The sequence below is a fragment of the Pteronotus mesoamericanus genome, unplaced genomic scaffold (genome assembly GCF_021234165.1).
Source record: "Pteronotus mesoamericanus isolate MK-2021 breed Mesoamerican mustached bat unplaced genomic scaffold, CSHL_Meso_final contig_78, whole genome shotgun sequence".
Classification (NCBI taxonomy): Eukaryota; Metazoa; Chordata; class Mammalia; order Chiroptera; family Mormoopidae; genus Pteronotus; species Pteronotus mesoamericanus.
This window is the reverse complement of record NW_026555258.1, coordinates 1,125,565-1,141,880: the sequence shown is the minus strand read 5'-3', so window position 1 is coordinate 1,141,880 and position 16,316 is coordinate 1,125,565. Positions and strand designations below refer to the sequence as shown.

At 68.7% G+C, this 16,316-nt stretch overlaps 1 protein-coding gene across 2 annotated transcripts in view; it reads left to right on the top strand.

The window, feature by feature from the left end:
• The window catches only part of VAV2 (vav guanine nucleotide exchange factor 2), a 103,131-nt gene extending 89,296 nt beyond the window's left edge, over positions 1-13,835 (top strand). The window contains exons 18-27 of one of the 2 annotated variants that reach the window (XM_054584137.1): positions 1,915-1,931; positions 2,574-2,595; positions 3,356-3,483; positions 4,066-4,140; positions 4,788-4,840; positions 5,819-5,935; positions 7,156-7,243; positions 8,074-8,197; positions 10,025-10,179; positions 12,578-13,835. In XM_054584137.1, the coding sequence (XP_054440112.1) occupies positions 1,915-1,931; positions 2,574-2,595; positions 3,356-3,483; positions 4,066-4,140; positions 4,788-4,840; positions 5,819-5,935; positions 7,156-7,243; positions 8,074-8,197; positions 10,025-10,179; positions 12,578-12,625 (827 nt within the window). In that variant the 3' untranslated portion in view covers positions 12,626-13,835. The remainder of the gene's footprint in view (positions 1-1,914; positions 1,932-2,573; positions 2,596-3,355; positions 3,484-4,065; positions 4,141-4,787; positions 4,841-5,818; positions 5,936-7,155; positions 7,244-8,073; positions 8,198-10,024; positions 10,180-12,577) is intronic. The other variant, XM_054584138.1, reaches the window with a different exon arrangement.
• Positions 13,836-16,316: the final 2,481 nt, after the last annotated feature.

Genomic DNA, 16,316 nt, shown 5'->3' with positions numbered 1-16,316 from the left:
AGAGGTGTCACTGCGCTGAGGGGGTGGCCCCAGGCCTGCCCATCGCCCGAGGCACCTCCACCAAGAACAGGAGATTTTCTCAATTTCCCGTTTGTCGTCGGCACTGGCCCAGGCCCCTGTCCTCACTGCAGGCCGTGCGCCCCCTCGCTGCGCCCTGGCCAGACGTGCGGCCCCTGCCGGCCCCTCGGCTGCCCGCTGGCCCGCTGGCTCAACTTTGCTGGCCAATACTGCCCTCTGGTGGCCGCGTGGCCAGCGCACTGCAACTCCGGCCTTGTCTTTGGCACTTTGTCGTTGTTCTGATTCTACAAGTAATGTACTTGTCGAAAATTTGGAGGCTAGAACAAAAGAAGAAATGAAACAAAAAAAAGAAAATATCGCCTGTGAACTTACCAAGAAACGGCCAGGGGCGGCGTTTGGGGATGGGCTCTGGGCAAGCCGGCAGGGCAGCGGGCCAGCGCCCCGCAGGACACGGGAACTGGCAGAGCCTCCCGTCGTGGCGGCGGCACCTCGGGCAGCGGGCAGGCCTGGTGTGTTTCTCTGTCTGCCTGGAGTGAGGCAGCCCCGCGGCCGCCGCGCATGCGACACGCAGGAGGTGGCGGACCCTCAGCAGGCGCCCCGCCCCTGCGTCCACCAGCCCCTGCCTGCCGTGGCGGCTCCGTGGGCCCTGCCAAGTGGAAGGTCGGCGGTTCAATTCGCAGTCGGGGCACAGGCCTGGGTTGTGGGCTCGGCCCCCACTTCAGCCTTCCGCTGCCGGGCCCGCTGCTCCCAGTTGGGCACCCTTCCCCCCGCCCCCCAACCAACACGTTTCAGGGGAGTGAGATTCCTGTGTTTCCCCCTCGAATTATTAAACTCCACGTCCTGTAGACAATGTGGAAAACGTAGGCATAGCAGAGCAGGTGCGCACGCAGGCCTCTGGCCGGCGCGCGGCCGTCCTTCCCGGTGCCAGCCCCCGCGGCGCGGCGCGGGTGTGCGGCTCTCCTCACCCCTGTGGCTGGGATCCTCCCGGGTGGGCAGGTGCGCATCTTCGGGAGCCAGCGTTACCGCCAGCAGCCTCCCGCATCTTTCCAGCCCGTGGAGGCCCCCAGTTTATTGAGGCACCTGGCTCCCCACAGGCGTACACATGGCTCCCTTTCCTGTTCCTCTGCTGGGGGCGCTGGCCTGCCCCCGTCTCCTCTGGGGAGTTTCAAGCTCTTCCTGTCCTGCCTGGTGCTCATCCTTTGTTCTGGGCGGGGGCTCACGGGAGTGACGGAGTCTTTCTTGCCCGCACCCCTGGGCCCACCGGGCCTGTCCTCTCGGTCCTGCGGTCTGCGCTGAGGGTCAGGGCGTGTGGAGCCCCGGAGGGCCTGGCTTTGTCAGCTGGTGAGGTGGCAGACCCAGAGCAGGGGGCCGGGGCCCGGGGCCCGGCCTGGCGCTGCGTCCTCTCCTCGGGGCCTGCAGGCGAGCGGGCGGTGGGAGTCTCTGGTCCAGGCGCCTTCCAAGGTCTGATCAGCCGAGGTGCCGTGTCCTTGAGCCCCCTGGCACCTGCGTGCCCAGGACGTGGCTGTCCCATAGGTGGTCTGAGCACCGCCGCCGCCTCGTCACTGGCGCACGGCAGGCGTCGCCGATCGCTGTGGAAGCCTCTCCATGGAGCCCAGGCCTCCCCGGTGCCCAGGAGGCTGCCGCCCCGAGTAGAGGTGGCCGGGCAGGAAACCCACTGCCCCCGGGTCTGACCCCTGTCACGTCCTCCTGTGGGCTCGTGAGGCCGGAGCTCAGGACCTGCCCTCAGAAGTGGCAGAGGGACTTGCGTAGTCGCCCGCTGGGCGTGTCTGTGCCCAGGTCCGACGTGCACGCGCGCACACACGCACCTCACTCGCGCCGGGCCAGAGCCCCGGCCAGGGCGCCCGCCCGCTAAGGCCCGGCCTGCTTCCGTTTCAGGTTCGCCTGCAGACCTGGTGAGTCCGCTGTTTGCCTCCTCCTGCCGCCCTGCACCCCGCGCGCCCCTCGAGGCCCACGTGCCAGCCCGGCGCCCCTGTGGCCGCCGGCTCGTGGCTGTGGGTGCCCAGTGTTGTGACGTGTGCCTCCCCCCGCCCCCAGTCTGTTCAGCTGACCTGAGGATGAAGTCTCTGAAGTCACTCACAGGGTGGGGGACACTGTGTCTTGTCCCCGATTTGGGGACTGGTCAAACTAGCCAGCACTTAAAGGTGCTCGCTAGGCCCTGCTTGGGGTATGGAGACACCCCAGTCGTAGGGAGCGGGACCTGCCCCAGGCAGCGGACAAAGAAAGGCCGGCTCAGGGCAGGGAGGCCCCAGGGCTGGGGTGGTCCGGGCAGGCTTCCTGAGGGGGGCAGTTACTGGTAAGGCATCGGAGAGGGCCCGGGTGGGTGTCCCAGGGCGGGACAGGCAGGGCACAAGGTGGAAGGTGTAGCAAGAAAAGCAGGGGCTGCCCCAGAGGGAAACTGTCAGACATCTGCAGGAGTCTCGGACGCGTCCCCGCCCCCCTCCTGCCTTGACCCTTCCCTCTGGGGGCGCGGGGTGGTGTCGGGAGCCGGGCAGCCTTCCGTCATCACTGGTGTCCGTCTGTCCTTGCCCCCGCAGGACGCCTCCGGAGCCGGACCAGGTGAGTCTGTGGGCTCGGTCCCTCGCGGCCGCCTTCCTCATCGGCCGCCACCTGGGGCGCCGAGCGGGCGCCTGGCCGTGGTGGCTGCCCGGCTGCCCCCGGCCTTCTGGGCTCCGCCCCCGCCCTGTGTGTGCCCACTGGCCTCGTCCCTCCTGGGACGAGGAAGTGCTGGGCGAGGGGGCAGGGCCCGCCCGCCAAGGGCCAGCGTCCTTGCACACGGGAACGCTGTTGCCGTCTCTCTGCCATTTTCGGTCTCCTCGCGCCCCCTCCCCCTGCTCTGCGTGGCGTCGCGGGAGGGTGGCTTCTCGCGGTTCAGGGCTGACAGCACCGCGTGCTGGGAAGTTCCAGCGCCGACCGAATGCTGGGAAACCTGGGCGCGCACCGCCGTGGCGGCCGCGTCGGAGCGGGGCCTGGTCTAGGAGCAGCCTGCACGTTCTCGGGGGCCTCACTGGGACCCCCATTTCAGCCCCAAGGCTGCCCAGTCCAGCAGTGTGACCAGGGCCAGGCCCTGGCTCGGCCGACCCCGGCCCACCTCTGACATGAAGGGCTCCGTCCCCAGCTGCACGTGCCGATTCTGAGCCGCGGCTTTGGAAGGTGTTTAGGAGAAAGTGAAAGTTAAAAGTGCCGTTTACAAATGAGCTGCTGCTCCGTCCCGCCCCCTGGTGTGCTCGTCGTGTAACACGTGCGACAGCACCTGGGGGGTCTTCTCGAGGGCAGGACGAAGTCCCCGAGCCACCGCCTGCCGCTCCGCCCCCCACAGGGCCCAAGATGGTGGCCGTGCAGAACTACCACGGCAACCCCGCTCCTCCCGGGAAGCCGGTGCTGACCTTCCAGACGGGCGACGTGATCGAGCTGCTCAGAGGGGACCCCGACTCTCAGTGGTGGGAGGTGGGTCTTGGGCCTGGAGGGGGTGCCCGGCTCCCCTGAACCCTGCCCTGGGGCAGAGGTCCGTTTGGGAGGAGGGCGCAGGGGTGGAGCGGGGCAGCGGAGCACAGCCTGGGTTCCTCGACGTCTCCTCTTCCCTGCGGGGGGTGCCGCGTCCCGTCCACTCCCTGCCTCGGCCACGTCCTGCGCACCCTCCCCGAGTGGTACCGGGGCCACCAGTGTGGGGTGGCCCTGCAGACTCCTTGCCGACGTGGCACCGCCCTGGGCAGAGGGACGGGCGGCGAAGGCCAAGCCCCTCCCAGACCCTCCGATGTGTCTGCGGAGACCAGAGGCAGCGGTGGCCTGCGGGGGCGGGGGGGGGGCTCGGTCCCAGCTGTGAGTGAGCCGCTCCCCTCCCGTGGGCCTGGCGCTCTCCTCTGCGAGGCGGGGATGCCCGCCCCATCCCCACCTGCAGTGGGCGCGGTGTCGCGAGGTCACAGCAGGCGGCGGTGCCGACATACACGCGCGTCTCAGGAGCTGTCCTCACGCTGTCCTGCTCCTCAGGGAGCAGCGGCCCCGCCCGCTGACCGTCTCTGCCTCTCCCAGGGTCGGCTGGTGCAAACCAGGAAGTCAGGCTACTTCCCCAGCGCGTCGGTGAAGCCCTGCCCCGTGGACGGAAGGGTGAGTGCGCCCGCAGAAGCTCCCGGAGCCTGGCGGCCGGGCACCGGGGCTGCCGAGAGCTGCGCCCTCACCGGGGACGTCCCTGCGCAGTGGCCACTGGGAGCCGGCCCAGAGTGCCGTCTGCACCCCGAGAAGACGGGTGGGGGCCAAGGGACAGGGGCGCCTTCCTGCCTGAGGAGCTCGGCCGGTGGGGGCCGCACTGGGTCGGGGGTTACAAACGCCAGGAGGGGCCCGCGCCTCGAGCCCAGGCCCGGCAGCCCCGCCTGCCCAGCGCCCACGTTAAAGCACTCGGGGCCCGGGCCAGGCTGCCCCGGAGACCGGGCGGCCGCGGCCGAGAGCGGCAGGACGGGCCGTGGGCACCGTGCAGGTCCGCCGCCCTGGGGGTCACACCCCTCCCGGGCTCCGGCGCACCGGGAGCCGGCCGCTCCTCGTTCGTCCAGTCATTTAATCAATCCCCGCCCAGCCATTCGGTCCCTCACACCTACTGTGCGTTCACCTGGGGTGGTGAGTCCCAGCCTCTGCCCTCGGGGACCTCGCAGTCCAGGGGCTCCGGCCGGAGGGTCTGGTCATTGCCGACAAGCCCCCGGGGGACCCCCTCTGTGGACGGCCTCTGAGGGGGCATTAACCCGAAGGTTCTCTTTTGCCAGCCCCCCATCGGCCGGCTGCCGTCCCGGGAGATCGACTACAGTGCCTACCCCTGGTGAGTGGAAGGCGCCGCGCCGCGGGCGTGGCCCTGTGCCCCTGGCTGTGGGGTGGCCCAGGGAGGCGGGCGTGGCCCTTGGGCTGGAGGCGTGGCCTGTGGTTGTGGGCGTGGACTATGGCAGTGGGCGTGGCCCCAGACACCCAATAGCAGGCCCCGTCTAGGACCCAGGCTGTTTGCAGATCCGTGGCGCCCAGCGGCCCCAGCCCAGCTCCTTCCACAGCCCTAAGTCACCTGAACCCCGGGGTCGACCCTACCCCTTGGCAGCCAGTGTCCCTCGTCAGAGCACATCCTGGCGTGGAACACGCGCGAGAATGAAGTTCTTTTTTTTTTTTTTTAACACAATCTCCATGGAGGCTCGTTGTATAAAATACAGGGTGGCACAAATAACGCCCCTGTTTTTTATTACAAATCATAAGCCTCTGATTCGGTAACATAACAATACCGCACTCAAGCACACCATGTGACATGTGAGGTGACATGTTCAAGTTGAAACTGTAAATTATCACACCCGTATTACCACCCGACCAGCCCACCTGGGCGGGCCGGGCGCTGCACAGAAAAGCGGTGAGTTTAGGGGTGACGCACGCGCGGGGTGGTTCCAGGGTGTTACAACAACGCCCCCACCCCCGCAAGGGGAGCAATTTTTATTTATCGCTGCTTTTTATACTCAGAACTGAGTCTGTCGTCCCTGTTACCTGGACCCTTCTTTGAGGCCCCGCGTTCCATACAGCTGAGCCCCCCGGACTGGCCGAGTCTGGGGTCCTCACCGCCCCCCCCTTTCCTGTGCGCATTCTGTGCCCGCAGGCAGATGCCCCGCCCAGCCGCCTCCAGATCCCGCCCACCGCCGGCCCCTCCCACAGGGGCGCGGCCTCGTTTCCTGATGGGCTCCCTACGCAGATTAGAGACCCAGTCCCAGGGCTAGAGGCTGTCAGAGGCCGGTCGGTGTGACCGTCCCCACTTCCCCCTGCGCCCTAGGTTTGCAGGCAACATGGAGAGGCAGCAGACGGACAACCTGCTCAAACCCCACGCCAGCGGGACCTACCTGATCCGGGAGCGGCCGGCGGAGGCGGAGCGCTTCGCCATTAGCATCAAGTGCGTGTCGGCCCCGCGGGCCATGGGGACCGTTCCCGGGCCGTTCGGAACCTCAGAACCCCCTCCCCGCCCGGCCTGGGGTGTGCCGGGGTGGTGTGGCCGTGGGATGAAGTGGCCACACGCCGGCACTTCTGGGACGAAAGGTGTCTGTGGGCGTGTCTCGCTGGGCCCGGACCTGCATGGTCGGTCCGGCTGCTGCGGGTCCCCAGCTGCCCCTGGGCACGGCGGACGTTTTCGCGTCACGGGAACTAGATAAGCGCAGGCCCCAGAGCAGGGCAGGGAGACTGTGGGCGTCCGGGACTCCCAGCGGCCCCACGGGTGGGCCTGGGGGAGGGTGGGACGGCGGCACAGATGCCAGCTCGTGGCCGCAGCCAGTGGCCCGCAGTGCGGGCGCCCTCCCACCCCGCCGTGGCCCCCTCCTGGGTCTGCCGCCCCCTCTCCCGGGGTGGCGGGTCACCCCGGGCATAGGGTGCCTACGTACCAAACAGGAGTCTTGGGCCAGGCTGCTGGGCACGGGCCGGCGAATCAAGGGCTGGTCAGCGTCGCCGGAGGGGCCGAGGGCCCCGCTCAGGGTGGCCCATGTCACCGCGGCCTCCTGTTCCCGGGACGCCCCGTTTGGCTGTGGCATCGAGTCCTCTGCACGCGATGGGATTGTGCGGGTGCGGGTGTGGAGAGCAATGGGGTTTGTGGGAGACCTTAGCGCCCGCTGTCCTAAGGGTCGCTGGTGGGTCGTTTCCTTCCCTGTGGGGTCCCGGGCTGCATTCGGTGCCGGCGGAAGGGGTGGGGTGGGTCCCTGGGAGGGGCGTCCCGCCTGAGCTGAGACCTGAGGACAGAGGGCGCGACGGGAGGCGCCCGCGGGGCTGAGGGGACAGCCGCGCCGGGGCCTGGCGGCTCGTGCTCGGGGTGGCTGAGGCAGAGCCCAAGGCCGGGCGGCTGCAGTGCCGGGTGCGGCCGTGGGGATATCGGGAGAGGGCACCAAAGCTGGCGTGCGCGCTCCCCTCTGGCCTCCCCGGCCAAGGTCAGACCTTTGATCTGCAAACCAGGCCGCGAAGGCCTGACAGGCGGTGGGGACACAGGAGGCGGGGACGTTCCAGGCAGGGCAGGAGCGGGAGGTGGGAGCCCGGGGCTGGGGGTGTGGCACGTGCTGAGTCTGGACCCCAGGGGCGCGGGGGGCCGTGCGGCCCGTGCGCTGACCGCCGGGGCCGGGGCCTTCCGCGCAGGTTCAACGACGAGGTGAAGCACATTAAGGTGGTGGAGAAGGACAGCTGGATCCACATTACGGAAGCGAAGAAGTTCGAGAGCCTCTTGGTGGGTGATCCTGCGGCCCCTCCGGCCTGGCCCGGGGTGGGGTGGCCCTGGCTCCCCACTGCAGCCGCCTCACGGAGGCCTGGCCCCCGCCTGCACCGCGCCTCAGGGCCTCCCTGCAGCCCCGAGTCAGGACCACCCCCAGAGCCCCCAAAGGGCCAGGTGGGCTGACCGTGGAGGACAGTGAGGGGGTGCCCAGCCGCCCCGGCCACCAGCGTCACAGCTTCCTGCCGGGCCTCCGGCCTGAGTCAGAAACCGTGGCCCGCGGAGGCTGCGTCCGGTGCCCGGCGTGTAGCCAGCCTCGCGCACGGGGGGGCCTCCAGCAGCGCCCCTTCCCTGCCTGCCTCCCCCCGCCACCCTCCCCCCACAAACGCCAAGGGCACCGTTGCAGCTGTTCAGCGTTGTGGAAACGTCCCATCTGAACAACCGCCCCTCCCCGCCCCCCGCTTTCCTTGACTGGTACCCGTGTGGCGTTCGGTCACTTGGATAAGCTGCTGTTTCTAGAAGCCTCTCCCTGGCGTCAGACCGGGGGGGGGGGGCTCCCGCCTTTCTCCATCATAAACAGTGTCACGGGGCTTCCCTGTCCCCCGGTCTCAGCATGTCACTGGTGTTCCCTTTAGAAAACTTTGGGGGAGAAATTGCTGGCTCAGAAGTCTTTGAGGTGCTGGCCAGCCACGTGGGTCTAGTGCCGGGGGAAGAGGAGGAGGGGAGTCCTCGGGGGTCCGGGGAGGCGTCCCTGCATGGACCCGAGGAGGCGGGGGCGGGAGGCCCAGGCGCCCGGGGGGCCTGCCTGGAGGCGGCAGCCACAGCCAGTGAGCCCGTGCGTCCCGCAGGAGCTGGTGGAGTACTACCAGTGCCACTCACTCAAAGAGAGCTTCAAGCAGCTGGACACCACGCTCAAGTACCCCTACAAGTCGCGGGAGCGCGCGGCCTCCAGGGCCTCCAGCCGGTCCCCAGGTAACGCCACGCCCGCCCGGCACAGCGGCGCTCGCCTGCACCAGTGCCCATGGCCCAGGCCCTCGGGGCCACCCCCTGCCCCGCAGGAAGCTTTCCGTGGGCCACGCCGACCCAGCCAGGAGCCCGTTCCCGACTCCCGCCCTCCGGAGCGGTGGCCCTGGCGCCCCCCCGCCCATGACAGACGCCCTCCCAAGCCGGGGCCGCCCCGGGGGTCTGAGGGGACAGGCGGGGGGCGCCAGCTCTGAATTGCTGCCCAGAGGTCAGCCTGGGAGAGACCTGGGCAGCCCCGCCTGCGCTCACGCGCCTCTCCCTGCCCTGCCCCCAGGGGCCTCCGCTGTGGGGGAGCCGGGCCAGCCGCCGTGTGGGCGACGGGGCCCCACAGCACAGGCCGGGGCTGCCTGGAGTCCAGTGAGGGCAGGGGGCCGAGCCAGAGCGTTTGGCATCCAGCCCAGGACTCACCCCTGAACCCCCTGCTCCCCACAGGCTGCGGGGGCCAGGGCCCCACCCGGGCAGAGCAGGCCAGGGGAGGCGTGACGGGCCTCTAGCGAGCACCTACTGTGTGCTGGGCAGGGGGCGGGGCTCCAGGCAGGCGCCCGTGCCCGTCCAGCTGCCCCCGGGAGCAGGTGGTCCTGACTTGCTGTCGAGGACACAGGCGCCCAGCGGTGGAGCAAGGGCAGCCGGGACGTGGCCGGGCTGCTCCTGCGCCCGGGTGGGCCCCAAGGCCGACCCCCCGCGCCCCCCAGGCAGGGCCCGGCCCCGCCCTGCCGCCTGCGACCTCGCGCTGTGGGTCCTGCGGACTCTCCTCCGCTCCCTCTCACCTCCTCTCTCGCCTCTTTGCAGCTTCCTGCGCCTCCTGCAACTTTTCTTTTCTCAGCCCTCAGGGCCTCAGCTTTGCCTCTCAGGGCCCCTCCGCTCCCTTCTGGTCAGGTACCGCTGTCCTCGGGCCGTGGGGGGCCGGCGGGCCCACAGCCCCTGCGCGCTGGAGGCCGCCGCGCCGGGGGCGGGGGGACAGGCGGGCGGGGCTGCCACCGCCCCCGAGGCCCCCGCAGGCTTGGCGCTGCCCTCCCCGCTGCCGCCGCCTCTCTGACCCGCTCACCCCGAATGGCCTCTCTGCGGCTTGTCGGCCACTGTCCCTCGCCGCTCACGGAGAGCCTTGCCTCTGGTAGCGGCCGGCTCCCTGGCGGCCACCCTCGGGGGGAGGTGGCGCAGAGCCCGCGAGACCCGCTCAGCGCTGGGGGGTCTGTGGGACTCGGGGGCCGGAGGGCGGGGTCCCCGGGGCCCTGAGCGCTCGGCCCTCCGCTGCCACAGCCAGAGCCCTCCTCGCAGCCGTGTGCACGCGCCCCCTGGCACGGTCATCGCCGCCTGGCCATCACGGCCCCGGGACCCCGGGCTGAGCTGCTCCGGCCGGGTTTCCCGTTTGGTCCGGGGATCTGGAACGGGGGCGTGTTGGAGGTGGGGCGCCAGGCTCTGGGGTCCCGTCCAGGTGCTCAGTCAGAGGAAGGCTGTCCCCTGGCCACGGGACGCCCGTGCAGCAGGCCCACGGGACGGCGGCCAGGGGCTGCCCTGGTCGGAGGGCTGGCGTCCGCGCTCGTCCCCATGAGCGGGATCGCTGCCCGCGACAGCCCCCAGCGTGGGCGGTGACCGCCCGGGCCCCCCTCCCGGGGGATCTCAGGCCGCACGCGCGCCACAGTGTGGGCTCCCGCAGAGGAGCGAGGGGCCCTGGGCGGGGGCCCGGGCTGTGACGCCCTCCCCCGGGCGCAGGGCCGGGCTCCCGGGGAGAGACCCCGCCCGGCCCGCAGCCGCGTGACACCGACCACATCCCCACAGTGTGCGCGCCCCGCGTCATCGGCACGGCCGTGGCCAGGTACAACTTCGCCGCCCGGGACATGCGGGAGCTCTCGCTGCGGGAAGGCGACGTGGTGAAGATCTACAGCCGCATCGGCGGGGACCAGGGCTGGTGGCGGGGCGAGACGAACGGCCGGGTGAGTGGGCCGCCCGGGCCCGGCCACGGCTCCGGAGGGGCCCCGACAGGAGGGCTTTTGCTGCTGCTCCCGGGCTTGACTGTGTCCACTTTTCTCCCAGTGTTTGGGGAGGCGGCGTGCGTCCTAAGTCTCCCTGTTTTTAACCCGCGGAGACGTCACCTTCATCGTAAGCCATCGGCGCTCACTTAGGTATCCCTTCCCGCGCCCTGGCGCCGCCCCCGCCCGAGGGCACGGTCCTGCCGCCGGAACGCCCCCTCCTTCGTTTGCTCACTGGCGTGCACACGTGCGCCGAATCTCGGCGTTTGCTGGGTCTGAGTGCGTCTTTATTTCACTCTTTCTCTAAGGTTCTCGCTGTAAAATTGCTATCATTTATTTGGCCGCACCGTCAGACTCTAGGTCGCAGCACAGAGCTCCGTGCGCCCGGGTCCGCCCGGCGCGGCCGGTGTGTCCGCTGGCTCCATCGGGCGCCTCCTGTCCGCCCTCTCTCCGGGGGGTGTGTTCACGCACGCTCACTCGCTTTTCTCCAAGCCGTTTGAGAATCCATTGCAGAACGGCCCCTTTACCCTGGACGCTCCAGCGTGTGTTTCATAAGATCACGGACGTCCCCTTAGATAGAAACTGGGGCCTAACCCACAGTCCGTAGTCCAGCATCACCAGGTGTCCCGAGAGGGTCTTTCCCAGCGGTGCGGCCCTGGCCCCGGATGCAGCCGAGGACCGCGAATGACGCTCGCGTGCCGTGGCCGCCAGCCCCCCTTCACCTGGGGCCGCTCCTTGGCCCTCCCCCCTCTTACGTGACTTCGACCTTTGTACGGCGCATCTTCGCGATGAGGCAGAGGTTCTCCATGTTCGAGGGGACACCCCCGTGCGATGTCGTGTCTTCTTCGGTGCTGGAGAGTCCTCTCCAGAGCTGGGACGGTCCCATGGCTGTGACACTCACTTTGGTCGCTTGGTTAGGGTGGTATCGGCCAGGCTGCTCCCCCGTGAGGCGGCGGTCACTCAGGAGCCATTTGCGGGGCGATGGCTTGAAGTCAGGTGAGCGCCCTGTCCCGCCCCCGCCTTTGAACCCGCCGGTGGTGTCCCTCATTGGTGAACTCCGTCGAGTCGGCCGTGTCGGCCGTGGCCGACGAGCAGCGGTTTTCTAACTGTCGCGTGTTCCCCAGTCCCTGGTAACCCTCGTTCCATCTGGAACGCCTTTCCCTTCCGCCCCGGGCCGTTCTCCCCGGGAGTCCCTCATCTCTCCAGAGAGACCGGCTCCCTTTCGGGGAGCAGCGGTGCTGAGCCCACGTCCGAAGGGGATTTCCCCTGGGGTAGGATTCTAGGCCGTGAGGTGTCTTGGTTCAGCCCTCGGGTGCTTCCATCGTTGCCTGGCCTCCAGCATTTCTGTAGGAACGTTAGCCGACATTCTTAATGTCGCTCCTTGTAGGAAGCATCTGCCCTCCTCCCTGATGGGTGACGACACGTTGCACCCCCTCCCCCCCAAAAGGCTTTGTGTTCCATCCATCAGCTTCCCTCTGATGTGTCCAGACATGGCTACATGCGGTTTCCCCTGCGTGCGCTCTGCCTGAGATTTGTAGGGATGGCGTCACAGCGGTGTGCAGGCCTCCGTCAGTGTGGGACGTGTCTCCCGTGGCGTCTGCCTCGCCGCCCTCAGGGCTCGGGTCCCGTGGCGGTTCGCTGTCCCCGCCGAGGCCTGTGGGCGGTCGCCCTGTCCCATGTGGTTTCCACCCAGTCGCTTCCACCGGCCCCGCGTCCGGTTCGTTAGTCTCTCCTGCTTCGCGTCATCTGCTCTTCCGTCCTTCTACTGGATTCCTTTTCTTTTTTTTTTTTAATTTAAAAAAATTTTTTTATTGTATTTTCCCTGTGCCCTTGATCCCCTCCCCTGCCCCGCTCTCCCCCGTCCTCTGGGTTCTACATCGCAGTTGTTGTTTTCGGGTCAGGGATTCTGTGCGCCGCCCGAGTTCTGTTCTCGGGTAGTTTTCTGCTTTGTCATCAGTTTTCTGAAACATACAAGTTAGAGTCACTTACATGCCTGTCGGTCAAGTCCCGTGTCTGGGGAGCTGCAGGCTGGTCCCTGGGGTCGGCCCTCCCCTCCGTGCCCATCCCTGGGCCGGGACGGAGCGCTGAGCTTGCGTCCTGGCCACCGTCCAGGCTCTGGATAACGCTGCTTCCTCCGGACGGGCTTTTTTTTCCCGGCTGGCAGCTACAGAGAGAGCAGCCGCATCTTAAACTGCTCAGGGCTGGCGCGTCCTGGGGTCCCCTCAGCCCCCGGGCCACGGCTCCCCCGGGCACGGAGCCTCTTTTCCCAGCGAAGGGCGCCTCCTGTCCCAGGGCCCGCCCCCGCCCCCAGCGCACACGCTCGCGCACTCACACCCTTACGCGACCCTGCCCTCTCTTTCAGGTCGGCTGGTTTCCGTCGACGTACGTAGAGGAGGAGGGCGTCCAGTGACAGCGGGGGCGCCGGCGGGACCCAGGAGCCTCCTGGAAGGGCGGCGCCAGCTCTGACGTCCGTCTCCAGCTCGGCCACCTGCTGCAGGGGGAAGCGCCCGCGGAGCCGGCAGCCTGCAGCGGCCCGCAGGGATGGGGAGGGTGTCTGAAGTCCTAAACGCGAACCGTCCCGCCGGCCGCCTGCCCTCGGGGGCCGTCCCGGGCTCGCCGCTTGTACATAGAGGAAACCTGGTTGCCCGCCGGAGCGCGGAGGCGAGGGCGCGGGTGGCGGCTGAGGCCGGGCTCGTGTGGCCCCCATCGGGTCACGATGGCACGAAGAAGCCTGGGTTTGAACGCAGGTGCGGCCCCAGAGAGGGCCGGGGTCGGCGGAGGAGCCTGTCCCCTCACCCTTTCTGCGCAGCCCCGGACTCTCCGCTCTCGGCCTCCTGCTGCTCCCAGGGGTGACTTCAGGCCTTGGCAGGCAGTGGTGCCCGGGCAGCCCCGGCGTGGGCACAGGAGACAGCGCCGCAAGGGCCTGCCGAGACCCTGGGCAGGCCCCCCTCCGGAGGGAGCCCCAGGAACAAGCACGTTGCCGGCCCTGCTGCCCGGTCCCTGGACCTGTCTCTGCCCTGAGTCCGTGGTGTCCGTCCTGCCTGCTGCCCGAGGCATCTCTTGTAAACCCCGATACGGCGGGAAGGACATGGGGCCCCCCCACTCTGTCCCTGCTGCTCACATTCCTCTGTGGGAGGAGGCCCCGCCGCTCCCGTGCAGGGCGCCCTCTGGGTGTCCTGTGTCCTGCAGGGTGGTCCCTGGGCCCCCCGCCCCCGACCTTTGCACAGGGTGTCAGCTTTTGCCCTCGGTAGGTCTTCCCGTCCAAGAGCTCCTGCGGCTCGTGAACTGGCTGGTGGCCAGCCCGGAATAAGTGCTCTTCGGGGTGGCTCCACCCCTGCAATGCCCGCTCCCGGCCTCGACCGCCCCTGGCTGGCTGGGCCGGACCCTGCTTCTGCTGCCCGGATGTTGCATGACACCCAGCAACAGCCTCCCTCTGAGCTCTGTTCAGCTTCCTGGTGGGACCCGGGCTCCGCCTTGGTGCTCGGCACAGCCCCGCGCCGGGAGCAGGGGCCAGGCTGGACCTTGGTGGCCGCGCTGCACCCTGGGGCCCCTCTGAGGCCGGCCGGGTAGCCCCCTGGCACCCTGGCCCGGGGATGAGGCAGGAAGGGGTCCAGGCGGTGGGGAAGAGAGAAGGCAGCCTGTGGGGGCTGGAGGGACGAGGGCGAGCAGGGCGGCGAGCAGGGCTGCGAGCCGGGAGGCGGGGGAATCGGCCTCAGTGGGAGCGGACCAAGTCCCTGCCTTCAGGGCGCACCCAGCACTTTGCACGCGGCCCTCGGCCCAGCCAGGCTGGCCAGGCGCCCGGGGCGGGAGGGGACACAACCAGCCCCTTTTTGTTTACTGTTGTCAAAGGGTTTTGCTTTGTGTTTTTGTTGTTTTGTTTTGGGTTTGGCTTGTTTGCCTTTTAAGGGAAAAAGAAGCGTGTAATTATTTCATCCAAAGCTCCCACTATGTATCTGTGAATCCTAAGGAAGAGACTTTATAACGGCAAGAAAGCGACGTGCACTCGAGGCCGCCCTGAAGCGGTCGCCGCGGAGCCGGGGGGCGCCGGCCACACCGCACCTGGAGCCTGGGTTTTTTTGTGAATGTCGAGTTTTGTTTGTTCTGACACGTGGGTTTGCTTTGGTTGGGTTTTGCACTGTCGCACAGCAGGGGAGGCGGGCCGGGGGCAGACAGGGGCTGGGGGTTCCGCCCGCGGACGGAGGGGCTTTGGGCCTGGGCCTGGCTGAGCTGTGAACGCGGGTGCCCGCTGCATGGGGGTCCGGGGCCTGGGGTCCCGCGGCTGGAGGAGGCCCCCCAGGGAACACAGACTGCACATGTGCCAGTAGATTTTCAATCCATGGTTTTTACTGCAAATAAACCTGAGTTCTTTTCTTCGGGAGTGGCTGGCCTTTCGTGTGGGGGCGGAGGGTGCGGCTGGATTCCTCAGTCTCCCACTGGGTCTGCCCCGCCCGGCCCCGCCAGCCCCGGGGACACAGGCTGTGGGCCTGGAGGGGAGGGTGACACCAGAGCCACCGGCTGGCTCCGCCTGCCGGCCCGTGCAGCCCCACAGGCTTCCCAGGCAGCCAGCGGAAGCTGGCCACTGCCTTCCTGCCTGGAGGGATTCCAGCCCCAGCCCAGGGTGAATTCGGGATAAACTCAGTCCTCTGTCCTGGGGCGGGACTGCGGCCTGCGATAGAGGCAGAGCTGTAAGGGGAAGGGTCCCTCCTTTCACCTGCAGAAGCCGGTAGGCATGGTCTCAGTGTGGTTTGGAGCTTCCCCCCCTGCCCCCCCCCTCCCTGGCTCTTACTATTCTCAGCATGTACTTCCCTTCTCACAGTCCTGGCCCAAAGTGGCTGCTGGAGCTCCTGCCCTCGCAGCCGCATGCAAAAGTGGGGGTGGGCACAGTGTGCCCCCGCCCCTCCTGACCAGGCACTGGCCGCTGCTGGCTGCGGTGGAGGCTGGACGTGCAAGGGCCTGAGCCAGGTGCACGGCCACCCTAGGGGACGCCAGGGCCCATTCCTGAGGGGGCAGGAGCGTGGCCTTTGGGGTGGGCGACCAGCCACGGAACCCGCCCCACAGGGTCGTGAGGGTCTGTGGAGCCGCACAGCCGGTGCCCAGCTGGTGCCCGGCAGTAGTGGGATTTGTTACCAAGGAGGGAGGCGAGTTCAGGTGTTGGAGGCGACACAGGCACCCCCAAGGGCCGCATGGGGGCCTGTTCTGGGACCGTCCCCTCTCTGGAGGAGCTCTCAGGCCCGACTCCACGGGAGGCCTGGTTGTCCAGCGTCAGCTCCCCGAGAGCCAGCCCCTACTCCTGAGGCGCAGGCGCAGCGGCCCGCCTGGCGGCCGCCCTGGACACAAGCCAGCCTGGGCAGCCCTGGAGGACGACCTGGCCAGGAGCCGAGCCCGTGGTGGCCTGAGGGGAGGTCGCTGCGTCCACGGCAGCTGCAGGGGGACTGGGGCAGGGGTCGCCCTGGGGGGAGGGCATCAGAGCATCTGTGGTGGGTCCAGACCCAAAACGGGAGGGTGCCCCGCCTGCCTGTCCGAGGACCCGCAGGGGGCGCGGACGGGAGGTGGCTGCGGAGGGGGTGCCTGCCCGGGGTTACCCAGGACACTGGAGGCCGGTGGGAGCGGGCGCCCTGGGGTCAGGGTTTGTTCCCGTCGTCTCGAGGCAGCAGTCAGGGAGCAGCGCGGCCTGGGGAGCGACAGGTGTCCAGGCACCGGACACCAGGAGAGGCAGCGTGCTGAGCTCGGACGGCGTGGGGACGGGAGGGAGGAGGGCGGCCAGCAGCCGATGCACGAGGTGAGGGGTGCAGTGTGGAGAGTCGGGGCCGGGCTTCGGGTCCGGCCCGGAGCAGGGACTGGTGTTCCGTTGCTGCCGCAACAGGCCGCCACGAACGCCGCGGCGCAGAGCAGCCCACGCCTGCTGTGTGCAGCTTCCTGTGTCCCGGGGCCCCGGCAGGTGCCCCTGGGCTGAAGCCGGGGTGCTGCCCAGCTGCGTGCCTGTCGGGGGTGCTCCAGGCAGAGCCCATTTTCTTGCCTTTTCCAGCTTCTAGAAGGTTCCTACATTCCCTGGAACATGGCCCCCCCGCCCCTCATCAAGCCAGCAAAGGTGCCTCTGTGAC